Source organism: Anomaloglossus baeobatrachus, chromosome 3, assembly GCF_048569485.1.
Source record: "Anomaloglossus baeobatrachus isolate aAnoBae1 chromosome 3, aAnoBae1.hap1, whole genome shotgun sequence".
Lineage (NCBI taxonomy): Eukaryota > Metazoa > Chordata > Amphibia > Anura > Aromobatidae > Anomaloglossus > Anomaloglossus baeobatrachus.
This window is the reverse complement of record NC_134355.1, coordinates 527119398-527133954: the sequence shown is the minus strand read 5'-3', so window position 1 is coordinate 527133954 and position 14557 is coordinate 527119398. Positions and strand designations below refer to the sequence as shown.

Here is a 14557-nt window from a genome sequence, read left to right as displayed (position 1 = left end):
GGCATGGCATTGTAAAATTAAGTGAAAGCCTTCCTTATTCAAAATCCCTTTTACCTTGTACAAATCTCCCACTTTACCAGCACCAAAGCAACCCCAGACCATCACATTACCTCCACCATGCTTGACAGATGGCATCATGCACTCTTCCAGAATCTTTTCAGTAGTTCTGCATCTTACAAATGTTCTTCCGTGTGATCCAAACACCTCAAACTTCGATTCGTCTGCCCATAGCACTTTTTTCCAATCTTCCCCTGTCCAATGTCTGTGTTCTTTTGCCCATATGAATATTTTCCTTTTATTAGCAAGTATCAGATATGGCTTTTTCTTTGCCACTCTGCCCTGAGGGCCAGCATCCCAGAGTTGCCTCTTCACTGTAGACATTGTTACTGGCGTTTTGCGAGTACTATTTAATGAAGCTGCCAGTTGAGGACCTGTGAGGCGTCGATTTCTAAAACTAGAGACTCTAATGTACTTGTCTTGTTGCTCAGTTGTGCAGCGGGGCCTCCCACTTCTCTTTCTACTCTGGTTAGAGCCTGTTTGTGCTCTCCTCTGAAGGGTGTAGTACACACCATTGTAGGAAATCTTCTGTTTCTTGGCAATTACTCGCATGGAATATCCTTCATTTCTAAGAACAAGAATAGACTGACGAGTTTGACATGAAAGTTTTCTTTTTCTGGTCATTTTCAGAGTTTAATGGAACCAACAAATGTAATGCTCCAGATTATCAACTAGCTCAAAGGAAGGTCAGTTTTATAGCTTCTCTAATCAGCAAAACTGATTTCAGCTGTGCTAAGATACTTGTAAAGGTTTTCAAGGGATTTCTAAACATCCATTGGCCTTCTAACATAGCAAACACAATGTACCATTAAGGTACCGTCACACTAAGTGACGCTCCAGCGATCCCACCAGCAACCTGACCTGGCAGGGATCGCTGGAGCGTCGCTACACGGGTTGCTGGTGAGCTGTCACACAGGCAGATCTCACCAGCAACCAGTGACCAGCCCCCAGCCAGCAGCGATGCGTGGAAGCATGCTGCGCTTGGTAACTAAATATCGGGTAACCAACCCGATATTTACCTTGGTTACCAGCGCACACCGCTTAGCGCTGGCTCCCTGCACTCCTAGCCAGAGTACACATCGGGTTAATTACCCGATGTGTACTCCGGCTACGTGTGCAGGGAGCAGGGAGCCGGCACTGACAGCGTGAGAGCGGCGGACGCTGGTAACGAAGGTAAATATCGGGTAACCAAGGTAAGGGCTTCTTGGTTACCCAATGTTTACCGTGGTTACCAGCATCCGCAGAAGCCGGCTCCCTGCACATTCAGTTGTTGCTCTCTCGCTGTCACACACAGCGATCTGTGCTTCACAGCGGGACAGCAACAACTAAAAAATGGTCCAGGACATTCAGCAACAACCAGCGACCTCCCAGCAGGGGCCAGGTTGTTGCTGGATGTCACACACAGCAACATCGCTAGCAACATCGCTGTTACTTCACAAAAGTCATTCCTTAGCAGCGATGTTGCTAGCGATGTTGCTTAGTGTGACGGTACCTTTAGACCACTGGAGTGGTGGTTTTTGGAAATTTGCCTCTATACACCTTTGTAGATATTGCATTAAAAACCAGACATTTGCAGCTAGTATAGTCATTTACCACATTAACAATGTATAGAGTGTATTTGTTTAATTCAATGTTAGCTTCACCGAAAAAAAATGTGCTTTTCTTTCAAAAATAAGGAAATATCTAAGTGACCCTAAACTTTTGAACTGTATTATATACAGTATATATATATATATATATATATATATATATACGGTATATATAAAATGATTAAAATGATAATTTCTCAGTTGAATGCCCCATCAGTTTTTTTTACACAGTGGCCCCTAAATAGGCATTTATACACACTTACAGGACTTTATGGCTATAAAATCTATATTGTGCTGTCTATCTCTAGGGCCACAATGCAAAATTCAAATCAACCATATGCATCAATAAGGGTATGTGTACACAAAGCCTTTTTTTTAGCTCGGGAAAAGTGCCTACTAAACTTTAAAAAGAATGAACCGCTGCAATCTAAAAATGATTTGCTCTGTGTATATCATTGTTTTTCGCCTTCTTCAAACAATTCACATTAGTAAACCCGCAAAAGGTAAAAGAAGAGACCCGATCATTCTTCTTCTGTGGCTTCTGCTTCAAAGTCGCTCACTGGTTTGTATACAAAGTTTAAAAAAAAAAAAAAAACAACCTTCCTTCCTGAAGCATCTTCTGCTTGAGAAACTTGTCTAAAAGACGGTGTGCACATAACCTAACGTTGGTGTCGTCTTATACTGCAGAGGGGTCCATTGGGCACCCTCATACACCAGGTCTGGGTGTAAATGCAACTTTGGCACCCACTATTAATCATCTCGGTATAAGTCTTTTACAGACACCACAAAACTTCATATTTACCTATTGATTGCTAATATTAAACATTACTTGAATTTATAAATATATTTTACAGGATTACTGAAGGGAAACTCTAGAGCCATATTTGATACTTAATTTTGTTGGGATTGATCAACTATCTAGTGTATATCTTGACTCTCGTCACACAGATGTTCAGTGAGAGAACGGGCAGTCAGAATGTAAGTGCCTGATCCTTTTGCTCTTGTGAAAGAGAACTTGCCGCCTAGGCATCTACAGTGCCTACAAGTAGTATTCAACCCCCTGCAGATTTAGCAGGTTTACACATTCGGAATTAACTTGGCATTGTGACATTTGGACTGTAGATCAGCCTGGAAGTGTGAAATGCACTGCAGCAAAAAAGAATGTTATTTATTTTTTTATTTTTTTTTTAAATTGTGAAAAGTTTATTCAACCCCTCAAACCACAAGAATTCTGTTTGGTTCCCTAAAGTATTAAGAAGTATTTCAGGCACAAAGAACAATGAGCTTCACATGTTTGGATTAATTATCTCTTTTTCCAGCCTTTTCTGACTAATTAAGACCCTCCCCAAACTTGTGAACAGCACTCATACTTGGTCAACATGGGAAAGACAAAGGAGCATTCCAAGGCCATCAGAGACAAGATTGTGGAGGGTCACAAGGCTGGCAAGGGGTACAAAACCCTTTCCAAGGAGTTGGGCCTACCTGTCTCCACTGTTGGGAGCATCATCCGGAAGTGGAAGGCTTATGGAACTACTGTTAGCCTTCCACGGCCTGGACAGCCTTTGAACGTTTCCACCCATGCCGAGGCCAGGCTTGTCCGAAGAGTCAAGGCTAACCCAAGGACAACAAGGAAGGAGCTACGGGAAGATCTCATGGCAGTGGGGACATTGGTTTCAGTCAATACCATAAGTAACGTACTCCACCGCAATGGTCTCCGTTCCAGACGAACCCGTAAGGTACCTTTACTTTCAAAGCGTCATGTCAAGGCTCGTCTACAGTTTGCTCATGATCACTTGGAGGACTCTGAGACAGACTGGTTCAAGGTTCTCTGGTCTGATGAGACCAAGATCGAGATCTTTGGTGCCAACCACACACGTGACGTTTGGAGACTGGGATGGCACTGCATACGACCCCAAGAATACCATCCCTACAGTCAAGCATGGTGGTGACAGCATCATGCTGTGGGGCTGTTTCTCAGCCAAGGGGCCTGGCCATCTGGTCCGCATCCATGGGAAGATGGATAGCACGGCCTACCTGGAGATTTTGGCCAAGAACCTTCGCTCCTCCATCAAGGATCTTAAGATGGGTCATTTCATCTTCCAACAAGACAACGACCCAAAACACACAGCCAAGAAAACCAAGGTGTTGCAGTGGCCTAGTCAGTCTCCTGACCTTAACCCAATTGAAAACTTGTGGAAGGAGCTCAAGATTAAAGTCCACATGAGACACCCAAAGAACCTAGATAACTTGGAGAAGATCTGCATGGAGGAGTGGGCCAAGATAACTCCAGAGACCTGTGCCGGCCTGATCAGGTCTTATAAAAGACGATTATTAGCTGTAATTGCAAACAAGGGTTATTCCACAAAATATTAAACCTAGGGGTTGAATAATAATTGACCCACACTTTTATGTTGAAAATGTATTAAAATTTAACTGAGCAACATAACTTGTTGGTTTGTAAGATTTATGCATCTGTTAATAAATCCTGCTCTTGTTTGACGTTTGCAGGCTCTAACTTATTTGCATCTTATCAAACCTGCTAAATCTGCAGGGGGTTGAATACTACTTGTAGGCACTGTATAAGCAGTCTATACTGCTATCCTCCCTGTGGTGGTAGGGAGACACATCTATCTAAGGTGTCTGAAAACACCCTGCGGGTGTAAGGAGACATAGCTATCTGAGGTGTCTGAAATTACCCTTTGAGTGTAAGGAGACATATCTATCTAAGGTGTCTGAAAACACCCTGTGGGGTTAAAGAGACACAGCTATCTAAGGAGTCTGAAAACACCTGTGGGAGTAAGGAGACACAGCCATCTAAGGTGTTTGAAAACACCTGTGGGGGTATGGAGACACAGCTATCTACGGTAAGGTGTTTGAAAATACCTGTGGGGGTAAGGAGACACAGCTATCTAAGGTGTCTGAAAACACCTGTGGGAGTAAGGAGACACAGGTATCTAAGGTGTTTGAAAACACCTGTGGGAGTAAGGCGACACAGCTATCTAAGGTGTTTGAAAACACCTGCGGGGGTATGGAGACACAGCTATGTAAGGTGTCTGAAAACACTCTTTGGGTGTAAGGAGACACATTTATCTAAGGTGTCTGAAAACACCTGCGTGGGTAAGGAGACACAGCTATCTAAGGTGTCTGAAAACACCTGTGGGAGTAAGGAGACACAGCTATCTAAGGTGTTTGAAAACACCTGTGGGAGTAAGGAGACACAGCTATCTAAGGTGTTTGAAAACACCTATGGGGGTAAAGAGACACAGCTATCTAAGGTGTCTGAAAACACCTGTGGGAGTAAGGAGACACAGCTATCTAAGGTGTTTGAAAACACCTGTGGATGTAAGGAGACACAGCTATCTAAGGTGTCTGAAAACACCTGTGGGAGTAAGGAGACACAGCTATCTAAGGTGTTTGAAAACACCTGCGGGGGTATGGAGACACAGCTATGTAAGGTGTCTGAAAACACTCTTTGGGTGTAAGGAGAAACATTTATCTAAGGTGTCTGAAAACACCTGCGTGGGTAAGGAGACACAGCTATCTAAGGTGTCTGAAAACACCTGTGGGAGTAAGGAGACACAGCTATCTAAGGTGTTTGAAAACACCTGTGGGAGTAAGGAGACACAGCTATCTAAGGTGTTTGAAAACACCTATGGGGGTAAAGAGACACAGCTATCTAAGGTGTCTGAAAACACCTGTGGGAGTAAGGAGACACAGCTATCTAAGGTGTTTGAAAACACCTGTGGATGTAAGGAGACACAGCTATCTAAGGTGTCTGAAAACACCTGTGGGAGTAAGGAGACACAGCTATCTAAGGTGTTTGAAAACACCTGCGGGGGTATGGAGACACAGCTATGTAAGGTGTCTGAAAACACTCTTTGGGTGTAAGGAGACACATTTATCTAAGGTGTCTGAAAACACCTGCGGGGGTAAGGAGACACAGCTATGTAAGGTGTCTGAAAACACCTGTGGTAGTAAGGAGACACAGCTATCTAAGGTGTTTGAAAACACCTGTGGATGTAAGGAGACACAGCTATCTAAGGTGTCTGAAAACACCTGTGGGAGTAAGGAGACACAGCTATCTAAGGTGTTTGAAAACACCTGTGGGGGTAAAGAGACACAGCTATCTAAGGTGTCTGAAAACACCTGTGGGAGTAAGGAGACACAGTTATCTAAGGTGTCTGAAAACACCTGCGGGGGTATGGAGACACAGCTATGTAAGGTGTCTGAAAACACTCTTGGGGTGTAAGGAGACACATTTATCTAAGGTGTCTGAAAACACCTGCGGGGGTAAGGAGACACAGCTATATAAGGTGTCTGAAAACACCTGTGGGAGTAAGGAGACACAGCTATCTAAGGTGTTTGAAAACACCTGTGGATGTAAGGAGACACAGCTATCTAAGGTGTTTGAAAACACCTATGGGAGTAAGGCGACACAGCTATCTAAGATGTTTGAAAACACCTGTGGGGGTAAAGAGACACAGCTATCTAAGGTGTCTGAAAACACCTGTGGGAGTAAGGAGACACAGTTATCTAAGGTGTCTGAAAACACCTGCGGGGGTATGGAGACACAGCTATGTAAGGTGTCTGAAAACACTCTTTGGGTGTAAGGAGACACATTTATCTAAGGTGTCTGAAAACACCTGCGGGGGTAAGGAGACACAGCTATATAAGGTGTCTGAAAACACCTGTGGGAGTAAAGAGACACAGCTATCTAAGGTGTCTGAAAACACCTGTGGGAGTAAGGAGACACAGTTATCTAAGGTGTCTGAAAATACCTGCGGGGGTAAGGAGACACAGCTATGTAAGGTGTCTGAAAACACCTGTGGGAGTAAGGAGACACAGCTATCTAAGGTGTCTGAAAACACCTGTGGGAGTAAGGAGACACAGATATCTAAGGTGTCTGAAAACACCTGCGGGGGTATGGAGACACAGCTATGTAAGGTGTCTGAAAACACTCTTTGGGTGTAAGGAGACACAGCTATCTAAGGTGTCTGAAAACACCTGCGGGGGTATGGAGACACAGTTATGTAAGGTGTCTGAAAACACTCTTTGGGTGTAAGGAGACACAGCTATCTAAGGTGTCTGAAAACACCTGCGGGGGTATGGAGACACAGCTATGTAAGGTGTCTGAAAACACTCTTTGGGTGTAAGGAGACACATTTATCTAAGGTGTCTGAAAACACCTGCCGGGGTAAGGAGACACAGCTATGTAAGGTGTCTGAAAACACATGTAGGAGTAAGGAGACACAGCTATCTAAGGTGTTTGAAAACACCTGTTTGAGTAAGGAGACACAGCTATCTAAGGTGTTTGAAAACACCTGTGGGGGTAAAGAGACACAGCTATCTAAGGTGTCTGAAAACACCTGCGGGGGTATGGAGACACAGCTATGTAAGGTGTCTGAAAACACTCTTTGGGTGTAAGGAGACACATTTATCTAAGGTGTCTGAAAACACCTGCGGGGGTAAGGAGACACAGCTATCTAAGGTGTCTGAAAACACCTGTGGGAGTAAGGAGACACAGCTATCTAAGGTGTTTGAAAACATCTGTGGGGGTAAGGAGACACAGCTATCTAAGGTGTCTGAAAACACCTGTGGGAGTAAGGAGACACAGTTATCTAAGGTGTCTGAAAACACCTGCGGGGGTATGGAGACACAGCTATGTAAGGTGTCTGAAAACACTCTTTGGGTGTAAGGAGACACATTTATCTAAGGTGTCTGAAAACACCTGCGGGGGTAAGGAGACACAGCTATGTAAGGTGTCTGAAAACACCTGTGGGAGTAAAGAGACACAGCTATCTAAGGTGTCTGAAAACACCTGTGGGAGTAAGGAGACACAGTTATCTAAGGTGTCTGAAAATACCTGCGGGGGTAAGGAGACACAGCTATGTAAGGTGTCTGAAAACACCTGTGGGAGTAAGGAGACACAGCTATCTAAGGTGTCTGAAAACACCTGTGGGAGTAAGGAGACACAGTTATCTAAGGTGTCTGAAAACACCTGCGGGGGTATGGAGACACAGCTATGTAAGGTGTCTGAAAACACTCTTTGGGTGTAAGGAGACACAGCTATCTAAGGTGTCTGAAAACACCTGCGGGGGTATGGAGACACAGCTATGTAAGGTGTCTGAAAACACTCTTTGGGTGTAAGGAGACACATTTATCTAAGGTGTCTGAAAACACCTGCCGGGGTAAGGAGACACAGCTATGTAAGGTGTCTGAAAACACATGTAGGAGTAAGGAGACACAGCTATCTAAGGTGTTTGAAAACACCTGTTTGAGTAAGGAGACACAGCTATCTAAGGTGTTTGAAAACACCTGTGGGGGTAAAGAGACACAGCTATCTAAGGTGTCTGAAAACACCTGCGGGGGTATGGAGACACAGCTATGTAAGGTGTCTGAAAACACCTGTGGGAGTAAAGAGACACAGCTATCTAAGGTGTCTGAAAACACTCTTTGGGTGTAAGGAGACACATTTATCTAAGGTGTCTGAAAACACCTGCGGGGGTAAGGAGACACAGCTATCTAAGGTGTCTGAAAACACCTGTGGGAGTAAGGAGACACAGCTATGTAAGGTGTCTGAAAACACCTGCGGGGGTAAAGAGACACAGCTATCTAAGGTGTCTGAAAACACCTGCGGGGGTATGGAGACACAGCTATGTAAGGTGTCTGAAAACACTCTTTGGGTGTAAGGAGACACATTTATCTAAGGTGTCTGAAAATACCTGCGGGGGTAAGGAGACACAGCTATCTAAGGTGTCTGAAAACACCTGTGGGAGTAAGGAGACACAGCTATCTAAGGTGTTTGAAAACACCTGTGGGAGTAAGGAGACACAGCTATCTAAGGTGTTTGAAAACACCTGCCGGGGTAAGGAGACACAGCTATGTAAGGTGTCTGAAAACACATGTAGGAGTAAGGAGACACAGCTATCTAAGGTGTTTGAAAACACCTGTGGGAGTAAGGAGACACAGCTATCTAAGGTGTTTGAAAACACCTGTGGGAGTAAGGAGACACAGCTATCTAAGGTGTTTGAAAACACCTGTGGGAGTAAGGAGACACAGCTATCTAAGGTGTTTGAAAACACCTGCTGGGGTAAGGAGACACAGCTATCTAAGGTGTTTGAAAACACCTGTGGGGGTAAGGAGACACATTTATCTAAGGTGTTTGAAAACACCTGCTGGGGTAAGGAGACACAGCTATGTAAGGTGTCTGAAAACACCTGCTGGGGTAAGGAGACACAGCTATCTAAGGTGTTTGAAAACATCTGTGGGGGTAAGGAGACACAGCTATGTAAGGTGTCTGAAAACACCTATGGGGGTAAGGAGACACAGCTATCTAAGGTGTCTGAAAACACCTATGGGTGCGGGGGTAAAGAGACACAGCTATCTAAGGTGTCTGAAAACACCTGCGGGGGTATGGAGACACAGCTATGTAAGGTGTCTGAAAACACTCTTTGGGTGTAAGGAGACACATTTATCTAAGGTGTCTGAAAACACCTGCGGGGGTAAGGAGACACAGCTATCTAAGGTGTCTGAAAACACCTGTGGGAGTAAGGAGACACAGCTATCTAAGGTGTTTGAAAACACCTGTGGGAGTAAGGAGACACAGCTATCTAAGGTGTTTGAAAACACCTGCTGGGGTAAGGAGACACAGCTATCTAAGGTGTTTGAAAACACCTGTGGGGGTAAGGAGACACATTTATCTAAGGTGTTTGAAAACACCTGCTGGGGTAAGGAGACACAGCTATGTAAGGTGTCTGAAAACACCTATGGGTGTAAGGAGACACAGCTATGTAAGGTGTCTGAAAACACATGCGGGGGTAAAGAGACACAGCTATCTAAGGTGTCTGAAAACACCTGCGGGGGTATGGAGACACAGCTATGTAAGGTGTCTGAAAACACTCTTTGGGTGTAAGGAGACACATTTATCTAAGGTGTCTGAAAACACCTGCGGGGGTAAGGAGACACAGCTATCTAAGGTGTCTGAAAACACCTGTGGGAGTAAGGAGACACAGCTATCTAAGGTGTTTGAAAACACCTGTGGGGGTAAGGAGACACATTTATCTAAGGTGTTTGAAAACACCTGCTGGGGTAAGGAGACACAGCTATCTAAGGTGTTTGAAAACACCTGTGGGGGTAAGGAGACACATTTATCTAAGGTGTTTGAAAACACCTGCTGGGGTAAGGAGACACAGCTTTCTAAGGTGTTTGAAAACATCTGTGGGGGTAAGGAGACACAGCTATGTAAGGTGTCTGAAAACACCTGTGGGGGTATGGAGACACAGCTATGTAAGGTGTCTGAAAACACTCTTTGGGTGTAAGGAGACACATTTATCTAAGGTGTATGGGCACCTTATGGCTAGAGCTTGATAGCAGCATCTAAATACCTTGGACAGGTTGTGGCATTAGTATGATTCACAGGACCCAGTCTAGCGGACGGGTCGGTCATCTGTGGCTACTGGACGGGAGCATTGTGAATTTGCCCCTCACCTCCTGGCACGTGAGGCTCATACTTTGATTAGCTAGCCTGGCGTGTCGTCCCATGGGCATCACACTGCAAAAATTACCATATGTTGCGGCAGTGTAAATTTGTTGCCCTGAGAATGGCAATGCATCCTTCCATTAAGCTTTGCTCACTTTTAGGAAACATGGCATGAGCGGTGGAAAAAAGTCATAATTGCACCATAATTTATGATTTCTTTTAAGTAGGAAAACTGGTGTAAATTAATTCTCCCAAAGAACCTCAGAAAGGTGCATACCCTTTCATTATACTATGAATACCCTTTATGTTCCTGTACACATCTTCATCATTTTTAGATACATACTTTAGAAATATAGGACTTACCCTTAGTACTAACTTAATTGTATTAAGTTCATTGCACTTCAGAAGGCTTGTCACCCCTTTGGCAAGTTCTTCATGGACTGTCTGGACGCCATGTGATTGTGTTTTAAACACATACTAAGGTGAAAAATGTAGAAAAAAAGAAAATGATATATTTAATACATGGAGGTTATGTGATGACACATAATAGTGAGGCTGACAGTAAATTCATTACATGATGTTAATTAGCAGATCTCCCATTATGTGTCCGTCTCAACTGTGCAAATGTGCTGCGTGAGGGGACAATAATGTGTCATTTCATTACAGGGCCTGTCGTACCTTCACGTAGGAATGGACATAGTGCTCCAGCTGCTCGTCGTGGCATTTAGCTACAATGTCTGTTAGGACCCTACAGTAAAAAACAGGAATGACACAATTGGAAATATGAATGATGAATAGCTCTACAGGGCGGCAGGTAGAACAGTCTATGTCATATCATCTTCAATACAGTTTTCATAAGCGACTGAAAGCCTTCAGATAAAGCCTGGCACAGAGATGTGCATTACTGTTAATGGATTTCATTTCTTCTGAGATTTTTTACTCCCCGGTGGAAATGTGTTTCCTCTTTATTTAATTTAAAAGGGAGATAGGCTGGTTAATAAAAAAGAAGTAAAGTGAATTTCTAGCTTTTATCATGATGATAATTTTTAAATCCACAACACTGTGATACAAAGCTCCAAATCCCCGCATGGATTTAACAGACAAGATGACGGCTGCCTTGAGCCACCACCAGGGAGGCCCAGGAGCCTACTGTGTTATAATTGGGTATAAAGGGGATTTCTGGGAAAAAGGAAAAAAATAACTAAAGAAAATGTGATCATAAATAAATTCCTAAATACGTTAAATAGAAAATCTCAATCGGGGCATCATACTGTGTGTGGTGGGGGGGTCTTGTGGGGACAACACACTGTGTGTGGGGGGTCTAGTGGGAACAACACAAGATGTGTGGAGGGTTGGAGGGGACATCACACTATGTATGGAGGAATGTATTGATGAGGACATCATATTGCATGCGAGTGGACTATGGGGACACCAAACTATGTGTGAGGGAATGCATTGATGGGGACATCATATTGCATGCGAGTGGACTATGGGGACAAAAAACTATGTGTGAGGGAATGTATTGATGGGACATCATATTGCATGTGTGGGGACTATGGGAACACAACACTATGGGGTACTTTGCACACTACGACATCGCAGCTGCGATGTCGGTAGGGTCAAATCGAAAGTGACGCACATCCGGCATCGCTGTCGATATCGGAGTGTGTAAATCGTTTTTGATATGATTAACAAGCGCAAAAGCGTCGAAATCGTATCATCGGTGTAGCGTCGGTCATTTCCATAATTTCGGAAGGACCGATGTTACGATGTTGTTCCTCGTTCCTGCGGCAGCACACATCGCTGAGTGTGAAGTCGCAGGAGCGAGGAACATCTCCTACCTGCGTCCTGCGGCTCACGCCGGCTATGCGGAAGGAAGGAGGTGGGCGGGATGTTTACGTCCCGCTCATCTCCGCCCCTCCGCTTCTATTGGCCGCAGGCCGCGTGACGTCGCTGTGACGCCACACGACCCGCCACCTTAGTAAGGAGGCGGTTCGCCGTCCAGAGCGACGTCACAGGGTAGGTAAGTCCGTGTGAAGCTGCCATAGCGATAATGTTCGCTACGGCAGCTATAACACAATATCGTATGTGTGACGGGGGCAGGGACTATCGCGCTCGGCATCGCAAGCATCGGCTTGCGATGTCGTAGTGTGCAAAGTACCCCTATTTGTGAGGGAATGTATTGATGGGGACATCATATTTTATGTGGGGAGGACATTACACTATGTGTGGAGGAATGTATTGATGGGGACATCATAATGTATGTAGGGACAGACTGGGGGGACATCATGCTGTGAGTAATGTATGGGACTTTGCTTATGGGAACATCTCACTATATGTGGGGGTAGTGTGGGGACATCTTGTTGTGTGGGGAGCAACACTAATTTATGGAACAGTAATGGGCTTGACTAGAGGCACTCTATCTGCGTGGAGACATATGAAACAATGGGCAAGGTTAAGAAGTGGCACACTCTCATATTGCAGGAATCACTGTCTCTGAGCCTTCTGGTTCATGACTACAATGACAGAGCTACAGTACCCACTGACACTCAGGCTTCACAGTAAGACATCAAGGTCTAGAATTATTTCACATTCAGAGTCTATAAATGATGTTTGTTATAGGCATTCTAATGATGGATACATGTTACATAATAGAAAGCAAAAGTATTAGTCAATTAGATCATTTAGGGTGCAACAGTATATGAAGCTGTGCTGTTCCTTCTATGTACAATTTTTACTTTTCGTCGGCACTGAAAAGAGGTGATGGTGGAGTTATCGTGTAATGGACCCCCACTAAGGACAGGTCATCAAAGCTCATTCAAAGAGGTTGCCCAGCTATACAAATAAAATAACAAACATACCAATGCATGTTCCTTAGGCTGCTTTCACACATCCGGCTTGAGCTCTGCGGCTCAATCCGGCTGTGCAAGCTATGCAACGGATGCGGAAAAAACACCGCATCCTTTGCATACGTTTTTACATGCGGCCTGTCCGGTTTTTGCCGCTTGCGGCATGCTACTGAGCATGCGCAGTGGCAAAAACCGCATGCGACGGCCGGATGCGGTTATTGCCGCATCGCGCCGCATCCGGCCGTCATAGGCATGCATTGAAAAATGCGCCGCATCGGCCGAATGCGGCGCGATGCGGTTTTTTTTGCCGCACGAAAAAACGTGCCAGGCAACGTTCCATCCGGCCGCAGCATCGGCTAAATCTGCCGCATGCGGCAAAAACCGGACGGAACGCAAGGCCATGCGGCACAATGCGGCACTAATTAAAGTCTATGCAGGAAAATCGCAACCGGCAGCAAAAAAAACCGGTTGCGATTTTCCTGCAAAGTGCCGGAGTGTGCCGCATTGCAGAAACCGGAGGTGTGAAAGCAGCCTTAGTGAGTGGCAGAAATTAATTAGAAATGATTAATAGAAAAATAATTATTGACGTGAATTAAAAACATATATACAAACTCCAAAACAGCCTCACAATGGTCCACGGGTTGTGCTCAGACCCAATCGTTTTAATGGAGCTGAGCAGCAATTTCAGACACAACCTGTGGACAGGCATGGCACTGTTTCTGGAAGACATGGACCACAATCTTCTAATCACGTCCAATCCCGCCACCATTATCCATAGATTATAAGTACCTTGTAGTCACTGTGATCACATCATCATCATTATTCTTAGTCAGAACATGAAAGAGTTGATTGAACAAAACAGGGAGAAAGCTGATAACCATGTGGATCTTCTCAATATTCAGCAGGTTCTGGGAAAGGGAAATCATGGAAAGTGTTACAACTTACCCTTAAAGAAAATTGGAATTAACAGACGGATTGTTCGGCATTTATACATGATGTTATTGCTGTCCAGTGTTTGAGGATTTTTCCTTGGGTAGGAATACCAACAACTTAATGAGTGTATGAATTTAATGTAAGGACTTCAAGATGGCCACAATTCATGGTAATACAGAAGATTTACTGCAGGATTTACAGACATATCAGATCTGGCTCCAAATGTGTTAAGGAACAAGCCGTACCTTACAAGACGCTAGAAAGTTTAGGGATGGAGGCTTTGACAGTTCGGATTCTCGTTTTTGGCATTGCTGGAAAAAGGTATTTAGATATGGATCCTAAAATTAATAAAAAATACAACAAAGTCATTTATTTGTGGGGAGGGGGGAAGAGATATCTTTCCACATCTGAAATAGAAGCAATGTAGAAGAAGCTCTCACCTGAGTATATACTGTTGATACAACTATTGTTGATACTTTAAAAAGTGGTTTTCCTCCATCAACCCATTTAAAATCACTTCCCGTATACTGTCACATAAAGAAGGGATAGGAAGATTATTAATAAAAATATCATGAGAGGATTTTATAAATTTGTCATCCCCTATTAGTTACGCCTCATTTGTAAGCAGCATACAACCCCAGAAACTTGCA

The 14557-nt window shown here is 44.3% G+C and overlaps 1 protein-coding gene across 6 annotated transcripts in view; it reads right to left on the bottom strand.

Annotated features, from left to right (window-relative positions):
• The window catches only part of DOCK10 (dedicator of cytokinesis 10), a 439835-nt gene that overhangs the window by 121870 nt on the left and 303408 nt on the right, over positions 1 to 14557 (bottom strand). For all 6 annotated transcript variants that reach the window (XM_075340778.1, XM_075340775.1, XM_075340774.1 and 3 more), the window contains exons 22-26: positions 14348 to 14434; positions 14153 to 14245; positions 13764 to 13882; positions 10804 to 10873; positions 10489 to 10602 (exon numbers count right to left, since the gene is read on the bottom strand). In XM_075340778.1, coding sequence (XP_075196893.1) covers positions 10489 to 10602; positions 10804 to 10873; positions 13764 to 13882; positions 14153 to 14245; positions 14348 to 14434 — 483 coding nt within the window. The remainder of the gene's footprint in view (positions 1 to 10488; positions 10603 to 10803; positions 10874 to 13763; positions 13883 to 14152; positions 14246 to 14347; positions 14435 to 14557) is intronic.